General features: G+C 34.3%; 1 protein-coding gene across 2 annotated transcripts in view; it reads right to left on the reverse strand.

Moving 5' to 3' along the window:
* Positions 1-15,335, reverse strand: part of CACNA2D1 (calcium voltage-gated channel auxiliary subunit alpha2delta 1) — a 358,692-nt gene that overhangs the window by 44,767 nt on the left and 298,590 nt on the right. For both annotated transcript variants that reach the window (XM_059847448.1, XM_059847449.1), the window contains exons 13-18: positions 11,743-11,821; positions 9,574-9,623; positions 7,868-7,957; positions 4,455-4,523; positions 2,781-2,855; positions 1,430-1,504 (exon numbers count right to left, since the gene is read on the reverse strand). In XM_059847448.1, the coding sequence (XP_059703431.1) occupies positions 1,430-1,504; positions 2,781-2,855; positions 4,455-4,523; positions 7,868-7,957; positions 9,574-9,623; positions 11,743-11,821 (438 nt within the window). The remainder of the gene's footprint in view (positions 1-1,429; positions 1,505-2,780; positions 2,856-4,454; positions 4,524-7,867; positions 7,958-9,573; positions 9,624-11,742; positions 11,822-15,335) is intronic.

A 15,335-nucleotide genomic window follows, 5' to 3' on the forward strand; every position in this document is an offset into this window, starting at 1 on the left:
TAGCCCAATCACCATCATCTAATTACTAGTAACCTCTAATTAAGAAAAGATTGGGTCAGTAATGATGAAGATTTTTGCCTCTTAAAAAAAAAAATCGAAACTTCCATTTTTTAAGACATGAAAATCTAATGCGGATATCCAGAAACTGAAGTCCTGCTCAGTCATCAAGACTATATAAAACCCTTCTTTTCCATGGTTTTCCTTTATATTTTTGAAGTGTCTTTTAAAATAAATCAAAAGGGATATCTCATTAAAAGTTACAGTCAAGTTATTCTTTCTCCTCTGCAGAAGCACTTTTTTCTTTCTTGTGTCACTTGGCAAAAGATTTCAAATGTATTAATTACTTCACCAGGAAATTAATTCAAATATTCACAAAGCTGATTTCTCCCAGATTAAGAATTAAATTAGTCACTAAAATATGTAGATGAATTCCTAATTTCTTCTTCTGTCTTTGACAATTAAAAAAGTTATTTTAACTTTGTCCTTTATAATACAACCTTAAGAATTCAAGAGACAAAGTTCACTGAAAAGATGTAATTAAAATATGAGAATTTTCAAGAGGTCCACTAAACAGGAGATTGTTTCACATGGAGAAACCTTTCATTAAAACCAAGATCAAAGTTCTGATTTCAGAAAAAAAAAAATGATCCATTCATGTTGAAATTTCTCACCAATTGACACTGAAGTTATTTAAGAAGATACAAACAATTTAGGATTCTCCACAAGGTAAGGACTACAGTTATTGGATAAAGGGCCAAACTGAAATATTTGGATTCTGTTTTCCTGAAATTTGATTAAAGTTGTGTCCTAATCATATTTAGAAAAAAGTATCATGTTTAAACATGAAAGACCTTTCTCAAGCTAAACTACTAAAAATCTAGTGTTCTGGGAAGAGGTGCTCAGCTAAATCCATCCCAACTCTGAGATCAGGTTTCAGCTCTGGTAAACAAAAAAACAACCAAATAAATAAATACACAAATTCAAGTAAAATACATTATGTTGTCCTCTGATTGCTTTGGTTTTGCAAATATGAAAATTTCAATCTTTTAAATGAGAAAGCATCACAATAAATAGGTTAACAAAAACTTTAAGATTGCTTCAAGATTCTTCAAGTTTGCTTCGAGATTCTTCACAACGATTATACCGTTTTCACAATGATATTAAACTACCACTAATTGTTTTAATGTTAATAGGTATTTTAAAACACTTCACATGTATAAATATGCATTCAAAAAATACATTTTTTTAAATTAATAAACAAATTCAATACAAGCCAAAGCTGGTGGATTTGGATGAAGCCATAGATGTACCACAGATTTTCCTAACACCCACAAAACTGAGAATTTTCACTATTGCTGTCCTGTACCTTCTGATTTTTTCTGACAATATCTCCTTATTATAGAGAAGCAAATTAGAGGGTGTTTCATACCTTTGGTTGGAGATTTGGATGCAGTAGCACATACCCATTAGGATCAATTGCAAAATAGTATCCATTTGGACAAAGCTGAAAGAAAGAAATGAAGTTTAGCATTATATGGTTTTAAGTGATGAAGAAAGAGTAATAATGGCTTTCAAGAAATGCTCACATTGTGGAAAACACACGCCTCAGGCATCATGAAGTATAAGATTACTAACACAGACAAGATAATTTCTTAATTTTTACTCCTTTAGGATCATAAACTTGGAGAATGATTAAGGCTGATGAAACCTCTGAAAGTCAGCTGGTACAACCTCTCATTGAAAGCAAAGCTAACTTAAAAAATAAAATCCAGCTTCGAAGTCGGACTAGGTTTAAATTCATTGAATACCTCCAGTGGCAATTCCACAACCTCTCTGGGCAGCCTGCTCTCCTTCTTCCTTAATTTCAGTTGGAATTTCCATTGCCATACCTATGCTGGTAGCCTCTTTTTGAGGTCCATTCTCTCCAGAATTCCCATTAGCTAACGCTTAGGCTCCTTCTTAGCCTAAATGCATCTCTGTCAGCTTTTTCCTGTGTACCAGGTACTGCAGACCCTCAGCCAATTCAGTGGCTCTGCACGGGGCCTCAGAGTATTTATTGTACTGAGGAGATCAAATGTGGACAGTGTACTGATGCAGATGTTTGCTGCACAGCTGGTTTTTATTGCCAGGGCACACTGCTAACTTATGTGCTGCGTGTCCTCCACCACGACTCCCAAGTCCTTCCCTGCCCTTTGAGGCAGCCTGAGCTGTGGTGTGGGATTACTCCATTCTAAATGTAAGACTTTGCATCTGCCTTCAGTCAAGCCTGTGATGTTCCTTTTCCTCCTCAGCTTTTGTTTTCCACAGCACCAGTTATTTTCATAAAAAGTCCACAGCTAGATGTCTACATGAATAAATCAGCCATACTGAGTAGGGTACAGACATACCCTACTATATTAAAGAAATTTTCTATAAAGAGCTGTCCTAGATAAATGGCAAATATTATCAACTGAAACGATTGTGTACTCCACATTAAGAAGCAAACAATTAACTAAAGAGCAGTGCTTTAAGATACAGGAAGACAATTACTTGTAATGTATCCCCCAAATAAAAGCTGACTTTTACACAGTGCACCCTGATGGACAAATCACACAGAAACACATATATGGCTGGAGAGAAAACCACCAGAAAATGAACAACAATAGAAAAGAATATATGACAAGAAGCCTGCTGGTACTTTGACTCAAATCCAGTCATTGCAGTGTGACTTGTGAAAGAGCAAGCACAGAAATCTCACATTAAACATACACTATGAGAAACCCCCAATGCAAGCAGCTTACCGTAAATCGGGGCGTCAGTTTTTTTATGTCCTCCAAAGAGACATCCACCCCCATTACTCCAAGAATCAGCTGATTCTGGTAAAATTCCAAAATTTTAGTATGTATTAGACATATTTACAATGGAGAATAACTGCAACAGACAGTAAATTTGTATTTTTGCCTTCATCTCTTTTTTGACAAATACATTTGTGAAGTTGCCTTTTAGTTATGTGTCTATTCTGAATATTTTAAATTATGTCAAAATGATCCAAAATAATAGTTAATAAATTTAGGATTTAATATAGTGTATGAAAATTATTTCGGAAGATGGATACTTTCCCAGATTAAATAATGTAAGAACAAAACAGTTAAAAGCAAAAGTGATGGAACAATATTGCCAGTTATGCAGATACTAAACTACCAGCACCAGCACTGAGCTACTTTTCCTGCTGAGGTTGGGCAGCTGGTAAGTGAGATCTCAAAACAATTAACTCTTTGGGCTATAGTATAAAGATTTATAAAAAATATTCCAACACAATAAAAAACCCAGTGAGTAAAAGAATCATCAGCATGTAAAATCAGGGACTCAGGAAGTACAATTATTTTGCATATAATTTATTCTTCTACTACTGAAAAGGAGGGCAGTCATTTACATAGTGTGACCTGAATCCCTTCTCCATATTAAATAAATTTGTAAAATTTGCTGGAGGAGGACTTGCAGCCTATAAATAAATTCAGGTAGAGATACAAATTGAGCAGATTTGAGTCCTCTTCTTGCTTCTGTGTACTAGATCACGTCTGTTTTACTTCTCAGAAAGACATCCTTTGATAATCAGTAGTCTGTCACTTTGGACAAGACTCAGACAATTCCAGGCATTGTCTTGTAGATAAGATTAAGCAACTTTTTTTTTTGTTTATTGCTTTTTTTTTTTTTTTTAAAGGAAGCTAAGAGAACTATTCTGAAAGTAAACTGAAGAAATGGCAGTAATCAAACCCTCATTGATTCATTCTGTGTAATAGCTTAGAAACTCAATGAAATAATATTTGGTCTAAATTTCTGTATGTTTTGACCTGAATGGAGTACACCAAAAGTACAATATTTTACACAATATTTTACTACACATTGTTCAAGCATATTCCAGGTCTGTTTTATGTTTTGTGAAGAGGACACAGATTCCATGTCAGACAGTAATAGGGATGGGCAATTTTATTTATTCAACTCTTAGAATTTAATCTAAATATACAAAAAAAAGATAAATATATCTTTTCCATTGCCATTACTAATTATGTACTAATTTATATTCTCTACATCACTGCCTTTTACCCTGAAATGTCACAGACTCAGAGGTTTGCTAGAAATTTATCTAGACATGATTTCTTAGAAAGGTTTAAATAATATCATCACCTACTTCCCATCTGTTGACCACCTAATACATTCCCACTGCCACTAGGGCACAGGGATAGACAGTGGAATGTCACACCCCGAAACCCAGAATGACAAAAAGAGTAAAAGAATGCAGTGCATTTTCTTGTTCCCAGGAGGTGATCAGGTAAGTAGATATGTCCCCTTTGTTTCTGGTGTACAAGACAATTACACTGCAAAATACTCTATGGAAATACACACACTTCAAGGCATTTAACATTCAATTTGATTTATATAACTGCTATTTTTTTTTCTTTGAACGACAAGCTTACAATTTTCCCATTTTGTTCCCTTGTTAGATTGAAGACAGGCAGAGTTCCTGTAATCACAAGGCCCAGCTCCTAAAAAATAACCAGTAAAGAAGGAAGAAAAAGACTTTTTAGTTAAAAAGCAAATGTTAAGCCATAATATCTTAGAACAATGGAAGAATGTGTGCAGCTAAGTAATCACTTTCAGTTTTTGTAAAAAACAATTACTTTCAATTTTGTAAAAGAAAGAAAATGGTAATACTTCACTGACTTGATGAATAGAAAGTTAAAATTATGATTTTTTTGTCCATATATTAGTAGGATGAATATATTATTTTTTAAAAATAGATGATGGTCAACAACTTAGGATATAGAAGTTTCAAAAAACCTAAATGTTATGAAAACATATTTGCAGCTACAATATCCACAATGCATAAAACTATGGATACTAGAGAGGAAAAGAAAAGGAAAAGGAAAAGGAAAAGGAAAAGGAAAAGGAAAAGGAAAAGGAAAAGGAAAAGGAAAAGGAAAAGGAAAAGGAAAAGAAAAAGAAAAAGGAAAATTAAGCTTAGAAATAGTAAATTTCAATTTGGAGTCATGGTGTTTGTGTTTCCCAAGTCACCATCAGTGTGATGGGGCCCTCCTCTCCTGGAGATGGCTGAACTCCTGCCTTTCCATGGGAAGCAGTGAATTAATTCCTTGCTTTGCTTTGTTAGTGGGCACAGCTTTTGTATTCCTATTAAACTGTCTTTGTCTCAACCCACAAGTTTCCCCTTTGATTGTCTCCCCAGTCCCACCAGTGGGGGAGGGAGTGAGGAGCTGCACTGGGTTTGGTTGATGGCTGGGTTAGACCACAACAGGTATGTATCACATACAGGAAAAACCAATAGAAAAATACAACACATAATTCCTCTACTTTTTCTGTCATCACTACTTTTGAGTGGTGTGCAATAATGTCTATCATGGGCTGGGCAAAATCAAAGTCTCCTCTGGTACTGAGGCAACTGAGGCAAGGAATTTGCATTCATTTTAGAAGATACACAAAATCTGGTTTTCCTTTAGTAACCTTCACAAATCATACTGAAAATAGGAATCAGAACACCATATGTTCAGATAGCCAGGACAGTTTTGTTTTCTATTCCAAACTGTCCATGGGGAGATTTCTACATTATTTTAATGTGATTATTTGAGTTCAATTTCAAACTTTTCCCCTTCATTTATGCTAACTCTCCTTCTAACTAGTTATTGAGGAGTCATCTCTTTTCTCCCTTTGTTTCACTTGAAAAGAAAAATAAAAGCTAGAACACCACATGAATGCACTCTGGTTTATCTGTTCTCTATTTTCCCAGTCTAGTAGCACCTTTTTGAATTTTAAACCATCATTCAGGAACTCACATTTGTGTACCAAATGAAAGGTGATGAGGTCAGAGTAAGTAAAGTTACAAGCAAACTGAAGTGGATTTTTTAGGAAAGTAAGAGAAATCAGGATGAATCAGTAGAGAAAACATTATTTAGAAGAAACATTGAAAAGATAAATAATGAAACAAGAGGGGAATGTAGTATGGGGGATAACACAATCTCCCCACTATTTAAAAAAAAAAAAAAAGAAAAAAAAAGCAAAGTTAGAAAGGATAACAATTCTGAATAAATTTTGCCTAACTGTTAAACCTTAAAGTATCTGAAACTTCTGCAATTATCTTGAAAATGAACCCAAAGAAACACAGAAATAGAATCTGAAGGAACAGGCCTATGAAAGAGCAGTGAATTGCTACAAATACATCAAATTACTAAAGACAGTCTTGAAAGCCAGACTGAAATGAAAGTTCCTTTTCAGAATTTTATAACCTGAATTTATGCACTAATGTGGCCTCATGTAATACACTTTGCATTACTTAGTCATAGCCACAAAAAGTCACGGAATAGTAAGAATCAAACTAAGGGAATGAGTCCTGTAAACCACAAGCAGGAGAACTGTAAGCCCTACATGAGGGAGTTCTTTTAGGGAATTTAAGATAAAAAACCACTGTGACAATTTAGATACATTCCCTTGTACAACCAAGAATCAGGGAAAGGCTTCAGAGGGGTTAGAAACACCTATGCTTTAATGGTCTCAACTGTGATGAAAAAGTCCACAAATCTGAGCCTTTACCTCAGTAATTTACCTTTTGTCCTACTTTATTTACATATAATTATGTGTATATATATATGTGTGTATGTACATACACAAATACATGTATATATAATCATATTCTCACAAACAGACATATGTGACACATGAAGGCAGAAAACCTTGAAGGAAAGACTGAATGAACCCACTGAGTATATAAAGCAACACAAGAGATGCCTGCAGGTGTCACTTATTTTACTTGACTAAACAGATGTCTATTCCTAGTTAGAAATTTATCTTTGGCTTTACAACAGGATATGTACAGAGCATAAGAACTTCTGTCACCACATCCTTTATGTTTCCAGTAAGTTCCTCAGAAATAAAACAAAACATGGTTAAGGAACTTCTGGACATTGAAATTTCAATGAAAAACTAGTTCCTCTGTGTCATGCTCAGTTATATTGACAGTAAAAATTATATGTTGATAAAAAAAAATTCCAGAAATGCTGACTGACAGGAAGATGTGCATTTTGACACGACGTTAGATGACTACGTGAGCTTGGATAAATACGTGAGTCCAAAAGGCCACCTTGCAGTAATTTTTGCCCTGTTCCTCAGAAGTAGGTTATTCAGAGCAAGAGATTAGATTTCCTCTAACAATACTTTTCCTCCTGTAGTTTCCTGAGTATGTTTGTTTTACAAGACTGAAGCGATAAATTCAGCAGTAAGAAAGCTTTTCATATCTCTTTTTGTTTATATCCCCTTTATTTACACTGTCCAATTAAAGGTAAAAGAAATCATTACCTTGAGCAAGCAAGCAATTAAATACAACCCAAGTACAAAATTTGTGCAAATTGCAAATTCTTAGTAATGCTGATAGATTTCATTCTGCCTGGCGTGTTCTTTGGAAGGAAAAAAAAAAAAAAAGAGGAAAAAATAAGAATTCTAAGAATTCCTCACCAGAAATGTAACAAATGACCTTTACTGCAGTAGGTACAAGAATGCAAAGCTATTTTCTTTGTTGCCTTTTTTTTTTTTTTTTTTTTGCTTAAGCTGAGAACAGCAGTGGCCTACACTTTAAAGTCTGCAGGCAATAAACTGGTTTTCTCTGCTAAATTTCAGGACACTTAGAAGGATATAGGTGCAAGTTAGACCAGCACATTATAAATAGATCTCTTCCTAGAGGCTGTTGTATTTATGTGTGTAGATGTTAGAAACACAAGAATATCATGTTTGGAACTGTAAGAAATTGGATTCTTGGGAAAGCAGACCCACATTGTTACTGATTTTCTAAAATTCTTACTTTAGTAGAGATAAATACAGATCATACCAGAGCATCCAGATAGACATTTGTCCATTGGACTTGTTTGGCTTGCTCTCCAGCTAAAACCATTGGTCTTCCCAAAACATCTAGATATTCCTGTTAAAAAGTGTAATGAACTCATCAGAAGGCAATTATTAGATCAAAGAGCACAAACAATATTAAAAAAAACAATAATTAAATAATAAAAATTCAAAATATCAGGGGAAGAAAGGAAATCAAAAGTCACCACTACTACAGGAGGAGCATTTATTTACTTCTTAAAAATGGTACCACAAAAGAATTCAGTCTTCAGTTTGCAGTATTTACTGAAAAGGTAATTCCTGTATTTCATTCCCAGTCACACAGACCTTACAGACTCTTAACCACCACTCTTTTTCCACAAACTGAGAATTACAACTATTTTTATTTAATTGCTAATGACATAAAGAAATTGCAAGCAGATTACAGAACTGTCAACCCAGAAGAAAGAGTGGACAATGGAGGGTGAGTGGTGTAACATCTGGGTATGTTAAGCTCCTACAGCAACAATTGGTGTAACTTCTATTGGAATGACAAAAATCAGAATTATAAAACCTATTTTTCCTGTCTTCCTTTGGTTTGTGAGCATGGCTAAAGCTGGTGATCTTATGAAATGTCAGGTTTCTGACTTATTTGGGAGTGGATACCATCAAACTTTTTTCAGTCATCAAATTTTTCTACTTGTCTGATCTTATTAGGGATACGTCTTGCCAGACACTGTCTGGAAGAGTTTAACAGAATCAAAGGGTTCTTATTCAAGCCAAAAAAAGGATTCTTATTTTCTGCCAAAAAATGTCATGCCTGGCCTTGGAAGGACAAAGAACTGCAATGATAATTCTCTGCTGCTATGGACATGTGAGTATCTGGACTTTCAGACAACTGAAAAGAATAATTGTTGTTCTACACTGTCCATCTTCAGTTTGCATCTCATCATGTAACCCTGGAGTCCTGTGCCTTTATTTATCTACATTTAAGTCTGCTAACATGTTCTTGCATCCTTTTTGAAGGAAAGTAGAGCAGTCTCTTCTAAAAGGGTTGGATCCATCCAGGTACCTCTCCTATAAAGCAGGATTGTAGTGTAGCACCCACAGGAGTTCAGATGCTCTAGCAGGGCTATCCCCTCATATACAGCCACAGCCTGCTCCATGTGATACAAACCCTTTGGATCATGCAGAAAGCATGGCAGAAGGTGAACTATGAATGCACAGGCACATTATAAAAAATTACTGGTTTTACAGAACTTTATCATAAAATTGCTGTCGTGTCTCAGCATCAAAGTTTGAAGGACCATGTAAGGCCTGGAGGAAAGCTGAGCCAGCACAGTCCTTGTGCAGGGGCCTGAAGGACACAGAGCACTTCAGACCCTCCATGGTGTGCCCGTGGTCTGCTTTGGAGGAGGTGAATGTGACCAGGGCTGTGACCAGCACACAAGCTGCTCTGGGCCAGCTGGTAACAGGGATAATGTTTTAAATTGGTCCTCTGCAGCCACTTAAAAGAAAAAGTAGAACATTTTAAGAGAATAATCCCTTAAATGTAGAAGAAACCCTTAACTTTTTTTAAAATCTTTTCTTAGTGTAGTGTATCTTAAAATTTAATTGATTTTAGCAGAGGTGAAGAGCAAACATATCCAAGAACATATATTACTCCACTTTCTGTGTGTTAAAACTGCATCTGGATTTGGCCAACTCACTTACCTGGGTGTTTATCCTTATGGCTCCAATAGATGGGATTTCATAATAATAACCTAAAATTTGAAACAGAAACAATTACATTTCACCATAATAGATTGCTGGCCTCTTAATCTTGAGGAATTGAATTTAGCTTATAATTTCTAGTCTAAATTCTATTAGAATTATTGTTTCTGAATGAAACACTTTTCAGTAGATGCCACCACAATGCATGGCCATATGATGGGTCACCACGTCATTCAGACCAAGGTAGTGACTCTTAAGTAATGACAGTTATAATTTGTTTCTTTTGGCTGTATTGGTAAAGCTGCATCATATACTGAGTTTGTACTCAAGAAATCCCAGTTACTATGATGTGCAAGTATATTTAATGTTTATTTTAATATGCTGTGACAGCAACATAATTATAGGCCGAACTCGTACAGGAATGTAAAAATAGCTATGGTTTGCAACAAGAGTGAATCTGTAGTATAAAAATATAAGTCACACTGTGGAATGAAAAAAAAAGCTAATGGGTATTTCTCCTACACAGAAAATGTACACCAGAAACATCTTTATTTAGCACTGATTTTATTGCTCATTTTTTTTGGATTAAAAATATTTAAAATACTGTCCATGTAATTAGACTGAAGCCAGGCAATGAGATCCATCTTCAGTCCAAGAAAATTTTAAGTCATATTGGAAGGATGAGGCAGAGAATTAGAGAGGTAAAGTATTGATATTAGTAATTTCCATTGCTGTATGCAAAATATTTTAATTTAGGAAAAAATAAAAAAGAAATGCAAACAAATAATCAGAGGAATTTTGGAAAGAAGATTATGATCATTCTGCTTCAATAATAAGATGACATAGGTGGTTATGCTTTAAACCAGCTGGTCCTCATTTGTTTTAAAACAATGGAGGTCACATTGTTTTTGAGATACAAAGGTCACAGTATTTTGAGATACAAAGATGTTAGTAAAAAAAAAAAAAAACTGTTCAAAATACAAATGTCTATTTTCTGTTATTATCTGACAATACAATCTGCTCTTCATGGAGCTGTAGTATCTTCTGCATGACTTGTCAGCCTGCTGAGGGTTTCATGAGGCTATGGCACATCTGTGTGCTATTCACCCAGGCTATGGATTCTTCTAGTTTGGTTGTTTTGGTTTTTTTTGTGGGTTTTTTTTTTTGGTGGGTTTATTTGTTTTTTTGTTTTTTGTTTTTTCCTGTATCTATGCCTTTCTTTTACTCTTCTGCCTGAGCGTATCTTTATCTCCTTCCCTGGCAGTCCTAATTTTCGAGCCCCTTTTTAATCCAGCTCACCTCTCACCTCTTTCTTCTCACCAATTTGTAAAAGAGTTTTACATTTTCAGTCAGGCATTCAAATTGCTCTATTTAAAACATAAGCAACTATTTGATAAATTATATCTTTTCTATTTATCTCTATTATATTATTTCTTTTCTATTTTCTGCTATATCTCTATATCTTATGATTTGTTGTACAGGTATATTATTAAACATTTAAGACTCATATTTCTCACACTCTTCAAAGGTTTCTGAGTACATTTTTCATGTACAAAGTTCATGTAGAAAACATTTTACTTCCTTAGTTTCACTTTTTTTACTTTTTATTTTTGTCTTACATAAAGAAAACAAAATGAATAGAAAATACAAGAGGCTCTCAGAAACTAAGAAATCACAGCAAGAAAAATTTTGATATTTTCATTTAAAAAAGGAAAAAAATTCTAAGTATCTTAGTATCAAAGTTTTGGAGAAAAACAGAAAGAAATGTAACCAGCCAACTAACCAAACAAAAATCCCTTTGTCCAGACCACTTAATTTAAACCAGCTTTGACTAATTTCTTATCTGTCATCAGTTCCAACTTTACATAGATGGCTATTACAACAAATATTCTCAAAACTGAACCATGATGGCTTATTATTATAAAAACTACTGTGGTAGTTTTCATACAATATGAAGTTTTAAACAAAGTAATAAAGAAATAAATATACCTGTTTATCACTTACATGTGATTTTTTTCATGTATATATTATGTAATAAATTAACTTTTGACAATTTTGATCACAAATACAATAAACTTAAAAGCCAAGCTGAAAATCTGCCATTTTTAGGGAAGCAAAGCACCTAACCAAAGCTCTGGTGCAGATCAGTTTAAAAGAAAGACACAGTACCTTTATTTTCACAGGCCATCCACTGTATGGGTCCTTTGTCATAATTATGTTGGCCAACAGAAAATGTGAACACACGTACCTGTGCAAGTCAAAAACCAATGCATATAACACCTATATATCATTTACTAGTTGTGACCTCAAGTCAATGATAACTGATTTTTCATAAATTTGAACAGAAAAAGAACACTATGAATTCTCCAGTTTTTGTAACCATAACACATATGAGAGATGTAAAAAACAATAGATTATAGCATTTGATGTATTCCTATTATTTCTCCCATGTAGTAGAATCAAGAATGCTCTTTTACACAACCTTCATTCTTTAAAAGTCTTACATTGGTGATTCTTTGTGAAGTAATTTAATTTTTAGATTCTTCGTTCTAAGGTGGTAATGATAATTCTTCAGGTTTTGTTAAATTAGTTGACAAAACATATCAATATTAGACGCTTACCAATGACTTAAAAATAAAGTATGTGTGGCAGAAGAATTCAAAACAATGCAAACCAGGACTTTTTAGGATTTAAAATATGAAATTTTCAGATACTGCACAAAACAATTTCTCATTTTGCTCAGACTTGGTCTTCTTTATGTAAAACACTAAATTAGTTCAACAGACTTCAGCTTCCATACAATGGTTAAGCTTCTGATTTTTCACCTTAAGCTCTTGATATTCATTTAAGTTGTGGGGGTTTTCAGTACAATTCTATTATTTTTACACAATGCTACTCTAATCTATCTCAGCAACTGTAAGGAGTTATGGCTTCAGAAGAATTCACCAAAATCTCTCCAAGTTTTGTACTGAGAACAGACTTTTCAGCTGAAATGATTTTCAAGGCAAATTTTTTTTCTTTGAATGAGAAAAATACAAAACCAAAACCTGCTTTAAAAATATTAAAAATCTTACCAGATAGACAGAAAAATTAGAAATATTATTTTACAGCTTCTAGTTAAATATTTTGCTCTAAATTTGAGTGTTTCTGTTAAAAAATGGGAAAATTGTTTTCCCAACGTTTTCAATGAACTGCTCACTATATTCATGTCCTTCTGTTCAAAGTTCAGAAACCTCTTCCTTTTTAGGCATCTCTTTCTTTATGGATATTTAACTTTACCACTTCAAAATACAAATCATAGACCACACTATGAAATCAGAGTGCAAATTCCTTTCTATGGATTGGATGCTTCAAATTAAAATATACTACAATTAATTAACATGCAGGCAGTGAGTAAGTAATAAGGTAATGTTTGTGTTAAATAACACACTCTAAATTTGCAGAGACTCCTTGTAAACAACTGATCATTGCTAAGTTTGTTAATAACTATTTATAAAAATTTTCACCACATTGTTTAGCATGTGCAATTAGTACCCAAATCTTCACTTCCAAAATAGGCAAAAAACCCAAATTCTGTGATATAATCAGAGCTCAAGTATTAACCAAGAGCTGTAGGAATGGCTTCACATCATCCATCAGCAGGTAGCAAATGGTGAAACTTTATTAGTGTTGACCCCTGTATGCAAGAAGGGCAAACAAAGCTTTGTGCTGGATGCCATTTTTAATTAACAATATGTTTTGATTTGCTTTATCCATACAACCCCTTTGTTTCTGCAGTTAAAAGGAGAATGAAAGCAGCTGATTTAAGTGCTTGTTTTATAGTTGAAGACTACTCCCCATAGGGTCATTCCCCACTAATAAGTCAGGCCAATTACATTTCTGGTTACACAGACAGGTGTAGCAATGACTATGCCTGCATGATGGTATTTTTTTCCCTCATAGTTCATATAGATAAAGACAGATGAAAAATACTTTCTATTACCCTGAAAAATATCAGTATTGACAATGCAAAAATTACTTTACCTATCATGTTTAAATCTCATTTATAATACTGTACCACATTTGCCACCCCGCTTTTGTTCTTGACATCTTTTAAAAAATGTCAGCTATAATTCTTCTAAGAGATCTTTCTTCTTCTACTTAATTAACATCTGTTTTTTTCTTATCTGATTATCACCATGTTATTTTATATTGGCACCTCTCAGCTCACAAGGTCCCTGCCTGCTATATTCCTGTTCTTTTTGAATTCACTGGGAATTCACTGGCAGGAATATAGTAGGCAGTGTTTAGTGGACAATGGACTGGAGATTCAATTGTCCACTAAACACTTGATTCAGAATTGATTCTTCTCAAAAACTATGGAAAAACCCCACTGATGGTCCCTAATTAGATACTTGAGAGACCTGAAGTTTCTTTTGGATTAAAAGCTACCAAGTCATGTGGGTTCTCTTGTGTGTGCAGAAAACATATGAGTCAATTAGACTGGACTGTCTAGCATTTGATCTCAAATGTAAAAATGAAACACTGAATTGGATTCAAGTTGCGAAATGCTGTGTAATTTAGGGAAAAACAGCAGTGTGTTAAATCTGCAACAAATCTATAAAGAATTTAGAATTTAAATTATTGACAACAAGCAGGAGACAATATATCTGATTTACTGTTCCTTGGATAATTAGCAGAGATAAAGAACTGCAATGAAAATTGGAGATTTTAATTGTTACTTGGTTTGGCAAGAGGGTGGGATATTCAAAAGAGTATTCTTTTTCCTATTGCCTCATCTGGAATTGAGTAGGATGACAGACCAGCTGGAAAAATGAGTCAGCAAGTCAAATTAAACAAGCCAATTTTAGCAAAAAAAAAACCAAAAAAAAAAAAAACAACAACAAAAAAAAAACCTCTCTGCTAAATTTTCTGTTACAGGACCAGGAGTCAGCCAAGTACTGAGATGTACTTTTCTATATGCTTTCCTAGAGTTATCTCTCCAAAGAAGACAATAGGCTATCGAGTTAAAAAAAAGAAAAAACAAAACCAAAAAAAACACCCCCCAAAAAAACCCCAAAACTACAAACCAAAAAAACCCCAAACATTTAATTACTTTTATTGGGAATTTAAGACTAAGAATACTTTAGGCAACTAGATCAGGCACAATGGGTATGAGCACCTCTCCCTTGGCCTGTCCTTTAAGCTTGGCTTCAACCAAGTGGGTTTCTGAGTTGAAGCAAAGTGCCAAGCAGTCTTTGATCCCCAGAAGTTGTTTTCCATCACCACTGAGACTTGGTTATTACTTCTCTCTGCCTCTCTGCAGCCTCTTGGGTTCTGTGTAAACTGCAGTTTCTGGGTGGTTTTGCCATGACATTTCCTCTCCACCACCCTGACTAGGGGATGGGCATTTGTGCTCCCCAACCCATTTCCTAGGGAAAGGGCAACCTTGGCTCAAGGCAGATCTATTTATTCTCTTCATAAAGAAACACAACTTCCAGGGCAGTAAAATTAATGGAAAAATAAGATAAACAAATAGGAGCTGTCATGCTTTCCTATTTTCAATGGAACTACTCAAAGTAAAGTTCTTCTAGAAAAATTCAACCCCTAGAATTGAGAAGAATAGAGAGGGGCACCAGCCTGCCCTGTGAGCCCATCCAGGCACTGTCTTGAAATTGTTCTGAAATAAAAAAGTTGAAAATATGAAATTGTTCTGAAATATAAAACTCCTTAGCAAAGGAGTTCAAAACTAATCCTCTGCATTTTCCTCACTGAGACTAACC

The sequence above is a fragment of the Haemorhous mexicanus genome, chromosome 5 (genome assembly GCF_027477595.1).
Source record: "Haemorhous mexicanus isolate bHaeMex1 chromosome 5, bHaeMex1.pri, whole genome shotgun sequence".
Classification (NCBI taxonomy): Eukaryota; Metazoa; Chordata; class Aves; order Passeriformes; family Fringillidae; genus Haemorhous; species Haemorhous mexicanus.